The following is a 14208-nucleotide window of genomic DNA, read 5'->3' on the forward strand; positions in this document are numbered from 1 at the left end:
AAGAATTACTGTACATCAAAATCATTTTGCATGATCGGTTCGATAATCTTAGGACAGTGTGTAAATGTGTCCTGTTAGTGGCACAAAGGGGACAATGCTGAACCCAGCTTGCAGCTTTAATTATTGTTAAGATGTTGAGTATGATATTTGTATACAAACAGAAAACTCATTGCCTCCCCCCAACAGCCTAGCTTAAGTGCGTTCTGTTTACAGTACGTCTAAAAATACCGTGCGGTCACATCTCCATAAACGTGGCCCTCTCCAGGTCGTTTGTTTATAAATTCTTCACATCTTGGCAAAGACGTCTGGTGACGCCGAAGACTTTAACCAGACAGGCCGGCTAGGCTGTAGATGGCGCAATGAGACAAAACTAAGTATTGAAATACGCCAGTCTTGAATCGAAGTGGGAAATAATCATTAATGTTTTAGGCCTACTTTAACATAAACTCACTACTATACTTGACACTCATCAATTCTTCAGAAACAGTAAATGTGGTTGTGTTACCATGGCAGTCGTTGCTCTTACGAAGAAAATGAATGGTGATATTGCAGTGCACTATCTGCAATATCGACATGCAGCTGGTTGTTGTCCAACTAGCGTGACCATCGAGAGAATCCCTAGATACTTTAATCCTATGTTATATATATATTTTAACTATATCCTGATTTGTTTAAAGAAGTGGAAAATCAAACTGTATACTAAGGGTAATATATTTTTTTTTGTTCTATTTAGTAACCAGTTTAAAATAGCAAAATGCCACTCGGCGCTGTGTGGCACATATACTACAGCTAAGTGCTAAATCCAGGCATCCACTCTTTGGGCCTCATTACTTAACTGTTCTCTTTAAAATTATCTTTTTTTTGCAAATAATGTGCAGTCTTTAATAAATAAGTGCTTTAAATAAACGTAATCGATTTAGAATCTTCTATCATTATTTGGCACCATCCTATAGGATTCTTATTAGAGTTTCCATACAGTATTTCCTATTGACATTTCTATCGGAAATAATTCTATAGGACTCTTTTGGGAATTTTCTTATTAGAATTTTAAAGGAACTAAATAAAATATACTATACTTATCTTAGAGGATTTTTTGGAATGGTTCCAAATTGTAACTGAAGTAAGTTGCATGTATTTCTGAGAGAATCAAGCAGGCTGGTTCAGCCTAAAATACATCAGCTTTATTGAAACAACACTTTACAACCAGTAAATTAAGCAAATCACAATAAGGGTATACAATAAGTGCAAATTTGTTGCAATCTTTATTTCTTAAAAAAGCTTTGTGTAGGCTTGATTTACTGTTATAGGCCTACATCAGAACAGAGGCCCAGTTAGGCTACATACAAATAAATTTGGTTGCACAGCTAACGACAGCAAACACATAAAGTCGTTTTAAAACTTCTTTTGAAGAAGAAAACGTTGGTCAACAGAGAACTGAATAATGCGAAGTGGTTTCATTGTCAGAAGCTTTTCGCTTTCTTCCTTAATTTCGGGAAACAGTTTTAGCATAATACTATCCTTTAGTCTCATCAAAACGACGAGACCACTGTAAATATATCCTGATGTTAGAAGTTCTTTCCAGACTCTTAGAAATACTGTCCTCCTTTCTCGTTCTCTTTAGAATGATGACATACCATGTATTAGCGTTTTAGCAGTCATTTATGGAATCGGTGTAAGTTGTTCCATTTTATATCGATCGCTTCATGTTCTTCAGCGCACGGTTGGGGACCTTCATGCGCACTACATCACGCACGGCTTGACGTCTTGACAAAGACTTTGGTGATGGTGGTGATGGTGATGATAATATGATCCGGTGGCTGAGGGATGGAACGAGGAGATGCCGTTAAAGTTCAGGACAAAATCCTTTCTGTCGCACACTGGTGACGAGTGGCTCTGGTAGCGAGGGATCCCCACTGGAGGAAAAGAAAACAAAAGAGTGAATAATTCGTTTTCCTAAGCAAATAAATACGCTACATGATTGACATTTAAACTAAATAAAAAACAAATTTGGTATTTACTTTTCCGAGAATAAAACAGTGTGATTGGTCATAGATTTTTGAAAATAGGAATTATTAATATAGAATGCCAAACAGGAAGCATGTATCTTTTTAAAATGACATGGTTATACACTGGAAATAAAATCTAAGTTATTCAACCTAAAATGTAAGGTAATGACAAACTTGTATATTTAGTTATTATCAGTTATAAATTAGTTTTAACGTGTTTTAGGTTGAATTAATGTTATTTTATTTTCAGTGCGCAGTTAAATATTTTAACTAACTCTGGTTAAAATGACACATCTTACAATAATTTACCTAGTAAACAATGAGAGATGGTCTCTTCATTAATAGTAGACCCATAACACCACGCACAGAAATATGAAATCACTCAGTGAACCTATATTATAATGTGGAGTTATTTCTAATTCACTATAAACCCCAATGTCCTTCTCTTGGCATTCAGATGTTTCTGCCCTGTAAAATGTATATGTGTAAAAGCTAAACCCTACTACAGTTCTATATTTATTCATCTATGTTGTATATAATATGTATATTCCTACATAAACTGTGCGTAAACAGCGTGGCTGTGGTTCCAGCTTTTCCTCTGTTTCGTTTACATTGCTATTTACAATTCTGAGTAAGAGTGTAAATGTTTTGCAAATACAGGTGATTCGGATTCTGAATTGTTCTGCTATTGTTTTCATGTTTTTATATATGATTAGTTAATTGTACCTGAATGGGTTTAGCGATTTTTTTTAGAGAAACTATGGAAGTGTCAGCAATAGGCCTATTTACTTTCACCAGAATTGCTTCATAACATTAAATTAAAAGTAAAAAACTACGTGTTGAGCCTATTTCCTTTTTAAGGTTATTCAAACGCGACCATGGGATTTGGTTGTTGGTGCATGTGCATGCATGCAAAAAAAAAATATATATATGTAATGCTTTGGCTTTCACAAAACAGGTCGTTCGTTTCTTGCAGTGTAAAATATGCTATAGAATGCGACAAAAAATGTAAAGCGTGCATTTTAACCACATATGTCTCCTTTAATTCAGAAAATTACCTTAAGAAAAGCACTTTCATGACTTGACCTCTGAATCACTGCCTTCTCAATACTGACGTTTCTGTTTGTTTAGTTTAGTTAACTTGACGCACTTATTTTATATGAGACCATCTAATTTGTGACTGTTTCATATGTGTACGCCTTCACAATGGACCCAGAGAAATGTTTAGTCTTTAATTGTTTATTTCTGTACATAACTTTATCTGTGTTTAGACTAAAGTTAAGAGCGATTTTTACCGGCCCATTACAACCAAACGTCAGTGTTTTTAAAGATTGTTCTTTTTTGGAAACTTAATCTGATTTATGAAAGATGATTTAGTTCACCTCGCTTGTTTTCCCTACTTGATTGTCAGTTTCTCATGAGGGCAATAGACACGTTATACTGTTAATCCTTGAGAGCTGCAGTAACAACAACACACGGTTTCATTCATCATCATTATACGCGTAATATAATTTTCAGACAAATACGTTAATCTAAAATTTGAAAAGTGGTACTATGTCAAAGATAGATCTTTATATACCAGGACAGCAACACAATCCGAGCAAGAGAAAGAAGGGAAGGGTAGAAAGAGAAAGAGCATGAGCCTCATCAAGGTCATAAGGACTCCAGATGTGACGCCTGCACGCGCAGTGTGAGGTGTTTTCTCTCCACCAGAATGAAGGCCTCTATCCTGCGGGTCTTGCCTCGCGCTGCTGCCTTTGCGCGGGGTTTTCAGAGACAACACCATGGACGTGACTGACAGTGGTTATGGGGCGTGTAGCGCCCCACGAGCACAAATAATGGATTGTCCTCTCGTTATATGAAATTGCATAAAGTTTAACAAGGCCTGGAGTCTCTTGCGTGTAGGTCTTCGCATATTCGTCACTCTTCCGCAGCATGGTTCGACACTCACAGTCTTTGTTTAGATAACCCCCAAGACCCCCCTGGCTTTAAAATTAATAATTCCCCTCTCAGAAATCCCTAGGAGTTTTGTTAAAGCCTCGTTAAATTAGAAGCATGTTAAAAGAAAATAGCATGAACTAAATTACATGGATCTAAAATACATCAACGGGCCTAAGCGTCCCTTGTTCAGAGTTTGCTACAGTTCAAGTTATGGCGAACTGTGTCAAGCTCATTTTTACATATGGATATGGACAACGCGCCTGCATTATTCTCTTCAACAAACCGTTTCAATTATTTTGTTAATTTCAATTGGTAGAAGTTGTGGTTGCCTTTATATTTCCCACTTTACCATCAGTGATATTTATGCCACTTATTTAAGTCACTCAAATAAAATAATGTCACCCTGTGAGTCTTTCAGTTTTTTTTATAGAGAATTTTGTTGCAAACTAATAATCTCTATAACGAATCAATGTCACGTTCTTAGAAAAAAAGTGTAGAAATGATAATTCAGCTGTCCCAATAAGACAACCACTTCTTTTCCGGTAGATACATTTTAGGAGACTTTGAACAAAAAAAAGTAGAAACCCAAAAGGGTTATAGGATTCCCTCACAGGAACATCCACAGAACCATTTAGGAATTGTTTCAAAAGGAGTATGTATGGAGGCCAATGTTAGACAACATAAAATAAAAAAGCCTATCTATACCTACCTATCCATCTCAGCATAGGTTTATAAGAATGTAAGTCATGCCATAGGCTGCTACAGACTCTTCGCCTAAAATAAGTATATGATCCACAATAACCCGAAATGTAATCCCCAAAAATAGGACTAACGATTTGGCAATTCATCACATTCATTACATATTGCTTATAGTTTGTCTCAAGAAAACTGTCAACCTGCAAAGATGAATAAGATTTAAAATGTAAAGTTTATTACCTGAGATATCCGCGGTGTCCCTTGCGTTCTGGTGGAGGTAGCTCTGCTCCAGGGAGTAGGGGGACATGCCGGAATGTAGCCCAGAGGACGCCGCGCTGCTGGAGGCCAGAGGCTGCTGCTTTATATACGGGGAGCCGCCGGTTGAAGCCCAGTGTCCGGAGGTACCGGCGTATGGAGAATGACTGTGTCCGTCCAACGCGCTGGACATAGCCGGGGACGAGGGCACAGGGCTGTTGCTGCTGTCTGGTCCTCCGTAGTCTCCGTTGGACGCTACCGGACAGCTGGCCATATACGTGGATCCGGGGCTAGGGGACATGTGAGGTACGTGGTGGCCGCCACCCAACCCGTCGTAACCACCAGCCATGGAATTGGTCATCATGTCCAAATTGTAACCGTTGCTATGACACGCCAGAGACCCAGAGGGTGGCTGAAAATCAAAGCTCTGTGGTAAAATGGACGTACCAAAGCCTATGCCGTTCATCATCCGGTACATAGGCTTCAGGGCTTGGCATTTTCTCCGAAAGCCTCTGGGTCTGCGTCGGAATGAGCCCTCTTCGAACATGAACTCGCTGGCTGGATCGATCGTCCAATAGTGGCCTTTCCCCGGCCTGCCTAGCCCTTTGGGCAGCTTGATGAAGCACTCGTTCAGGGAGAGATTGTGCCTGACAGAATTTTTCCATCCCTGGTAGGATCCTCTGAAAAAGGGGAACCGGGCCTGAAGAAACTGATATATTTCACTTAGCGTGAGCCTCTTGGTGGGTGAGCTCTGTATGGCCATAACGATGAGTGCAATGTAGGAGTAGGGCGGTTTCTCAGGCCGCCTGAGGCCGGAGCTTGCCTTCTTGCCTTTGGCAACCGCTGATGAGCTGTCTACGGCCGACTGTGGATTCATAATGGTGGGGTGCAGGACGCCGGTGCCCGGGCTGGACCTCAGGGGAGGCGGTGGGTCCAGCTGCTGCTGAGAGATCTCGGTCGTCATCTCTGCTCCGCTGACGCACAACCGCCGCGTAGCTGAGCAGTGACGTGAGGAAAGAGAGGGGGGGGGGGGTGAGAGAAATAGAGAACAAGACCTATAAAGGTAGGTATTGGTAGAATTCGAAGAAGGTGATTATATATCGCTTCTTCTTAACGTCCTTTACAAAGAAATCACACAAGCCGTAGGTTTTCGGAATTCCACAAAAAGTGCTTGGATAGGGAAACCCCTCTCTCCCTTCTGTTGAAATGTCCTATTACGCAGAGAAAGTGCTGCGAGTGTGCAATGTCAGAATATGGGAGAAACAGGGAAGCAGAGTATCCAGTGAAGGCTGGGGGTTCGGTTCAACTACTCGTTTTGCGGGAGTTCAGTCCGTCATAGAGGCTCCGGTGCTGTTCGGTATCACGGTGGCGGTGAGTGAAGCTCTGCGGCGTACAGAGTAGCCATAGCCCGCCTTAATCCCTAAAGGGGAGGAAACGCCGAGACTCCTCTATTCAGTGCGCGCGGCCGCTCAGCCAAACAAAACGCGACCACCTATCATTTCGTAAATCTTTCTTTCCTCTAAGACGCACCCCCATCTTAGAATACCCCTGAAATCAGTGACGACTAAAGTCCCCCTCCCGTTCCATTGCCAAATCTGGCAGCTGTCCAGTCGCTGCAGCATAGTGAAGCCCCTCTCCATTCCTCTATCCCTCCCTATCCACCCTCTCTCTCCTTCCCCTGCTCTCTTTCTGACATTTCAAACACACGCAATTACGCCATCTATCAAACCTCCCCCAGACATTCCAATCAACAGCGCCACACGCAAAGCGCACAAGGTAAAAAAAACTATGTACACTCTTCTTGCATGTTTTTGCCATTTTGTGCATTCAGAGTTGTTACTGACGTGTAATTATACTAGATAACATAAACCTTGTTGCCATGCATCATGATAATGTTAAATAACAGATCCACTACCTTACAGGCTGTTATTCCCTATTGATACTATTTTGTGTTGACTCATATCTGGTGATATACCATACTGTATATCCAATCTCATTTGCCTAATTGTCTCCGAAACCCGACTGTGAGTAACTATTGTACAGACTCAAGTAAACTGTCGCCCGTCGCTGAGCCGGGATAGGAGGGTGGAGAGAAAGGTGGTGCTCTTTCGCCCGAGTGCATGCGTGTGTAAGCGGGGGGTTGTTCTGAGTAAATGACTTTGACATGAGTGGAAGCAGGCTTTTTCCATCAAGCGCGGCCTGGATACCACACACAGCGCACCAGTGTCAGCTTACTGCCCCGGCCTCGAGCCGGTCCCCTGGGCCCCGCGTTCATTAGAGAGAGAAAACCGAAATTAGGCGCGCGGGCGTCGACAGCTTCCTCCCCTATGGAGACAGATCATAATACAGATTTGTCCAACATGATGCAATTATTTAGTCTTAAAAAATAATAACATCAATATCAATAACGATAGCAGAGAGAGAATGCAATCCTACACCGACGTTAAGTGTTGACATTTTAATGACACTATATAGCAGGCCTGTATCATGCTGTAATATTATTTTTATCATTATTATTTTATCAACATCTACAATGGTTTGTCTGCATTAGATATATATTTTTTATTCTCCCACCTAAATAATAATAGATTTTCAGCTTTATTCGTCATAAAATCTATATAAATGAAATATTTCGTTTTTTGTTTGTTGCCTATAGTTCTGTATAAACATGTTTTTTGTGAATAACTTACCTTTTGTAGCTGTTTATCTGGGTTATAAGCCTAATTTCGGTTTATAACCAAGATTAAAATACACATCTACAGACAGTCTTTTTCTAAAAAATGCAATAAAATAATTAATATAATAGCATACTATCAGATATTATCAGATATTATCTTTATTTGGGCCTGTATTTCATACCCTCTTTGTATGCCTCTTCTCACTCATTTCATTTCTACCACCTGGATTTGGTTTGTCCTGAACATTATTTTGTATTGTACTGCTGAATTCAAACAGTGGAAAAGAAAGAATGAAATGTAAACAGTAGACTAGGCATAATTAAAACATTCGATCCGAATAGGTTTTATACAAACATCGTGCTTGGGATAGTCCAGCTATAAAACACAGAAAGAAAAGTGTAATAAAACAGTTCTCATCCTATCCTCACCCCTCTCCCTCTCTCCTGTCTGTTCGTAACCCGGGTCCTTTTAAAAGCCTTAGATATGAGATTTTTAAACAATGGCCATCAACAATAACCTTTGCGCTTCAAAACAAAGGATGTGCGGATAAAATCATTTTCCACCATTACACAGTAGAGTTTGTAGAACCTAATGGCCTTAGAATTTCCTGAGACATCAGAACGTATGACCCCCGCCGTGATCAGGATGCCTCCGTGGCTATCTTTTGTTCTGCGCAAGAGCACTTTGAAGACAGGCCATTGCTTTTACGCACGAGCTCACAGCAGAACGCGTATAGGAGCTCTTATTATAGCTGTTTTAAAATATCTCGTAAACAACATAAACAATATCCCAGATTTCGAGGGGTTCAGATTTTTTAATAGACGGGGTGGATATCCTTTTGCAGTTATGTGAGAATTTGGATCACTTTAGCCAGAAAGAATGTAAGTGTAGAACGATACAAATATTTAGTATAAATTTTAGTTGAGTGTTCACTATAGTATTTTAGCTTGATGATATTGCTTTTACGTTCCTGATTATTTAATACGGCACGCACCATCCAGATATTATTTGATGAGAAAAAATATATATTTTGTTTGTGAATATATGTGTAGAATGAATGTTGTAACCTTTTATAGAATAGATGATTTTATATTTCACGATATTTTTTAATAGATTCTTTGTTTTGCTATGCTAATAATAGGTTTTTGTTAAACGTAAACATTTTTTTCCCTCAGGAACACGGACCCGGTTGTTGGTTTTTCTCATAGAGTCTACTTTTACCTCTCGTCACTTTATTTTTATTTTTTCCCTTTGAAGTGTTGCAATGTATTTAAATATTGTTATTTTCCGTCCAAGGGCGTAGGAGTGAGTTTCGTATTGGGCAGGACACATTTATAATTCTTGCACAGTGTATTTTGGTGAGGGGGAGATCAGTTTATCTGCTTTTAACATTGGTGTGGCGGGGAGGGGGGGTTCATGTCCCCCTGTACCCCCTACTCCTACTGCCTTGCTTCCAACGTATTATAACAGTAATGTTCGTCTTTATTTCTAGCTTTCAGGCGCCACAGTCCCACTTCCTGTCCAGGTCCGCCCGGAACTTTGTGCCGGAGAGCACCCGGATCTTTCTCCAGTTCACGAGCGGTTCAGCTGCCCGCAGAGTGACGGACTGTATGGACTTCCTAACATTGTGCTTGGAACACTGTGCCTGGAGTGCAGGACTAAAACACTGGACCATAACTACAGCCTTTTCTGACTAGCGCTCCTGAATACATTCCCTCAAATTCGCTTTGCAGTAGCTATCTACGTAGTAGGCCTGGGCCACAATCACAGGTCTGCTTTCTCTATTCAGAAGTTCACCGGATGAATATTGCAAATATAGACTCTCAGTAAGCTTTGCTAAAATGGGTTTCAATTAATCCCAGCCTCAGTCATTTGGTTAATTGTAGGAGGCGCCATCTATAAGCTAGTTCCAGTTCCACACACAATCTAGACAGCCCATAGACTGTAAACATAACGGTACAATGACGGGTCGGGTTACCTGTAATAGCTTTCCTCCTGGTGCTCTGAGCAGTGCGAGCCATACAGGTGTGCTGTTCCGGTGTTTCACCTGCAGGCAGCAGCATTGTTCCTGAAAAGGGGCTTAGACCTCACCTGTCACCTGCAACATGAAGACGGTGTTTCTCGAAGGCATCTGGACAGTACACGTGTCACCTGTCAAGGGATTTAAAAAAAAAATAATCCAAGTCAAAGCCTAGGTCGTTATGCATCAATGTGCTTGATGGAGTTGGAAGACTCATATTTTATGATGCCAAAAATATTTGTCCACTTTAAATATGCTATATTTGTGCACCAGATCGAGAAGGGCCTAACAAAGTCAAGAAAATGTCAAATGCTTTTGTAAATGTATCCACATTTTATAGGATAGGAATTTGCTATTGATATTTTAAGACTAAAACATGTCACTTCTTATGGACCCAATATACAATAATTTATGATTCACTTCTCTCTGGTGCAATGCAATGTCTATTTTTGATACTGCACGTGGCAGGAATAACCTACCACTTTATCAATAACATTATCTCTTAACATTGTTAGGGGAAGGGGAAGAGTATAAAATGACATTCGGGGTCTGCTTCAGGACCGTGGACAGCTCGAGAATTTAGGCCTACCGGCAACCTGCGCGTTTCGATGGCCAGGTCCCCTGACTGTTAAAAATAAAACACGAAATTAGATTTGATTGGAAATGTGATTATTTTTCTGACCTTAGACTTAAAGTACACTAAATTACAATTTCTCAATATAAAACGGATAACAGAAATCGAATGTGTCTTTTGTTCCTTAAGCCTACTAAAACGTTTTTGTTATTATTGAACCTGTTTTTTATTGTGCATGTCTATGTCTTCGTTGTTGTGGACTGGTAAAATTCATCCCATACCTATAGTTATATCTATACATTAGCATAAATGTACATCTAACTAAGCAGAAAAAAAGCCGATAGTAGCCTACAAAAGAATAAAATTAGTCTATGTATTTTAAATATTCTATATAATGATTGACAAAAATAAACATTCACTATTATAGGCCTACTATTATTGTGGCAAAATTTAAATAATCACAATAATAATCATAAGAATTCTAATTAAAATCGTTACACTACTTTGTGTCAGACGACTTCGAATTGCTTGACTGAAACATGAAGGTTGATATACAAGGCTTCTGTGTGGTGTATTGTCATATCTGAATGTTTGTAGGATCCCGGGCATGTTTCTTACGCTTGTGTGAACGCCACAGAACAGTGAATGTTGAATGAATAGGCATACTCCAAACTCAACTCGTATTCTCTGTAACAATTTATCCTCAACCCTTGTTTACGTTTGGAGCTGAAGTCCAAAGTCTGAGATTCCATCCTCGGACTGGAGGAGAAATATAAAGAATGTTTTCGTTCTTAACCACTTGGATGTCTATGTTTTGCCTTATGTGAAATGTGCACATTTTTTCCTAATGCTAAGCTTTGGTCGGGATTCAATTAAACCACTCATAATTTTTTTTAAAGGAGATTCTTTATTTAGCCTACATTCATCCGGTGCCCATTTACTTCAAATTCTGAAAAGATGCAAGCACGTAGTCCCAGAAAGGGGTCCGTAATTTTTTTTTATTTTACCCAAAATCAGTCTGTTAATTTAAACAATTAAGTTGACGTACTGGTAAAATAGCTACCTCATAAATAACCTACTGCAGTTAGGCTTTTATTGAATTGAGACATTAATGTCAGTTGAAATTAAAGTATACCTTTTCACTTTGAAGCAACATCACCACAAATGCTGCTGTTAATATGAAATATTCTTCGTATAAAGCGTCAGATTCTATGGTTTTGTATTTGTTTATTTAACAAATATGTTTTATTACATGTAACACTTTATTTAGACAGTTTGAAACAAAAATTGTGACAGGAGACTGAGTGTAACTTTAACATTAGTCATTCCCCTTTCTTGGACTATAATCTTACCACTGTTAAATATTTAGAAATAGCTCAACCCAGGGATAATTTGGTGCATACATGCCGTGCAGGGAGAGGACAGAAGGATGATATGTATGTCGGCTTAATGTAAATCGCTGAACTGTATATTTCCCCCTTTATAATTTGTGCCTGACTGCTGCTTCCTGGTTGTTCAGTGCAGAGTAGGCAGAGGGGTGAAATGTATGTCTGAAATGAATGTATACCCATAACCTTTTCTTCATTCCTCTGGCAGTTCAGTAACAAGTGGGATGAGATGGATGCCAAAACGACGCTACACCCTAGTTCCAGACATATCGGATCTTCATCTGATCACGAGCCTCTAAACCTTTTCCGCCCTTAATTTCCAAACACCCTTCCAGTAGACTTTACTTCACGGAAACATATGTGCTTACATGTACGGCTTTAGTAATGCTTGCCATGGCATTCTCCAACGAAAATAAACAATAAATAGTCTATTCGTGGTTTTCATTGATAGTTTTCACCCAAACAGTCGAAGTATTTATTTTTCTTTAAAAACATTCTCCATGCATGAATCTTTTTTTTTTTTTTTTAACAGTGTATTTCCTCGCTTTTTGTGCATTCTCCGTTATTGGAGTAGTCAACAATCCGAGTAATATTTCAAAGTATTGCTACAATATTCTGCAGCAAGTCATACAAATCTGTATCAACACATAAATACGAATATTATCTCAGACATTTTTTGGCACAAGGTGCAGCCGTCGTTTACAGTAGAAATGACCTATTAAACGCCCCTCCCCCCAGACACACACACACACACACACACACGTAGTGGAATGACATATCATATTAGATAGATTGCAACTATTTTGCTTGGTCCTAGGAATAATCAGAAATTAAGTTACTTGAAAAACAGAACACGTTACGTTTGACATCACTGCTGAAAGCGTTATCAGAAAACGAAATGTATTTTCAAGAAATTAGAAAAACATAAAGCAAATAGAAAAGTGCATGTGGCAACTGTAAGATATATCATTACATATTGTCCCATTACATGATTGTCCCTTATGTTCGCTTTAGGAGAGTAATGCGTCTATCTGGAAAGGATGACAGCTGCCACCACGAGCTTTGTGCATCTTCACAGAGGAGAAATCAGCCGCGGTGCTTGGCAAGTGGCCATGTGACGTCATGAGAGTTGTGAGTGGGTCCCTGCTACGTTCTGCTGGCTCCACGAGACTGCACCTGTACGCGTGCAGCATGTGCGTCGTTCCAGGGCTGACCTGATGGTACGAGTGCGATGCGTGTGGGTGCCCCATAGCAGGGGATGCTGGTGGATAAGCCAGAGCGTAGGGCAGCATGTGGTGGGCACCAGCCGGCCAGTAGAGACGATTGGCCCCGGGATTGGCATGTGCAGTGTCCGTATCGGTGTGGTCTCTATCCTCCCTCCTAATGAAGGGCTTGCTGAGGATGCTATCGATGGAGAAGGAGCTGGAAGAGCTAGAGAACGTGGCTCCCATCACCCTTTCCTCCCTGGGGAGTGCAGATGGAGTGGTAGAGATGCGAGTTTCCTCGTCCGGTATCTGGCTGTCCCGGTTCTCGGTGTCTTTAATAGAACCACCAATGTCCGACCGGCTCTTACTTATGCGCTTCCTCCTGCGGCGGAACACCCCGTCCGCGAAGGTGTACTCACTGTGCGGGTTCAGCATCCAGTAGTTGTCTTTGCCCCAGGGTCTGGACGGGTCGCGGAGCACCTTAAGGAAACAGTCGTTCAGTGACAAGTTGTGGCGCACGGAGTTCCTCCAGCCGGTGTAGCTGCCACGGAAGAAAGGAAACTTCTTCATCAGGTAGTCGTTGATCTCAGCCAGAGTCAACCGACCACTGCAGGAGTCCCGGATGGCCATGGCGATGAGTGCAATGTAGGAGTAGGGCGGCTTTGGTCTACGGGTGTAGGGCTTGCCCTTACCATCGCCACTGTTCGGGGTGGCAGGTGCCGGGCTGTTGGCAACACAGTCCCCGTCCGAGCCCAGTTCATCTCCGGATAAGGGAGATGGGACGCTCGCTTCCGCATCACTGTGACTGCGTACCTCCATAGGCTTGTGAAGGAAGTGGCTAGCGGAGAACACCTCAAGTTTCATGTTTATTTCAGTCTTGTTCTCTTCCTCCTCTCACCGGTCAAAGTGTAGCTGTAGAGGAGTGTTCTTTTCCAAAGTTATTTGGAGAGATGCAGGTGTACCCGGTGAATCTATTTGAGTGCAGCCAGTGCACTTGTCAGTGAAAGCGGAGGTCGCTTTCCGTCCGGGAGCTCCGTGGTACAGAGGAACGCAACTGGACGCACAAAAGATCGCGCCTGCTGAGCAACTGAGAGTAGATTTGTCTCCGGAGACAGACGCCCTGTTATAATATAATCCCTCCGAGAAGGACGGCCCACAGGGGGCGTGGTCAATCGTCTGGAGCACCGGTTAATCTCAAATCCATTGAAGCGATTGAGGCGTTTATTGTTGCACACTCTTCTCTGCCACACGAGTAAACTGTGTAGAACGAAATAAAAATGCATAGAAGGATTAAGTTAGAAGGAGGATAATTAAAGAAATATGAGCCCCCACATTTACTTGGAAAAGTTGCGAAGTGCTTGTCTTTCCCTCACCTGAGTGACTCACCTGCATTCCTCTAGATTGTATGCCAGACAAGAGTTTCGCGCGAGGTGGCGTGCGTTTAC

General features: G+C 41.1%; 2 protein-coding genes across 2 annotated transcripts; both read right to left on the bottom strand.

Moving 5' to 3' along the window:
- Nucleotides 1–1159: 1159 nt before the first annotated feature.
- Nucleotides 1160–6425, bottom strand: foxf2b (forkhead box F2b). The gene is made up of 2 exons (XM_010897813.4): nt 4884–6425; nt 1160–1913 (listed from the first exon to the last, which is right to left on the bottom strand). Exons 1-2 carry the CDS (start codon nt 5860–5862, stop codon nt 1741–1743), a joined length of 1152 nt encoding a protein of 383 aa, XP_010896115.1. The 5' UTR covers nt 5863–6425; the 3' UTR covers nt 1160–1740.
- Nucleotides 6426–10569: 4144 nt separating this feature from the next.
- LOC105026386 (forkhead box protein Q1) lies at nt 10570–13896 on the bottom strand. The gene has a single exon (XM_010897812.4). It carries the CDS (start codon nt 13625–13627, stop codon nt 12569–12571), a length of 1059 nt encoding a protein of 352 aa, XP_010896114.2. The 5' UTR covers nt 13628–13896; the 3' UTR covers nt 10570–12568.
- Between the last annotated feature and the right edge of the window lie 312 nt (nt 13897–14208).

This window comes from Esox lucius, chromosome 8 (assembly GCF_011004845.1).
Source record: "Esox lucius isolate fEsoLuc1 chromosome 8, fEsoLuc1.pri, whole genome shotgun sequence".
NCBI classification, from domain to species: domain Eukaryota; kingdom Metazoa; phylum Chordata; class Actinopteri; order Esociformes; family Esocidae; genus Esox; species Esox lucius.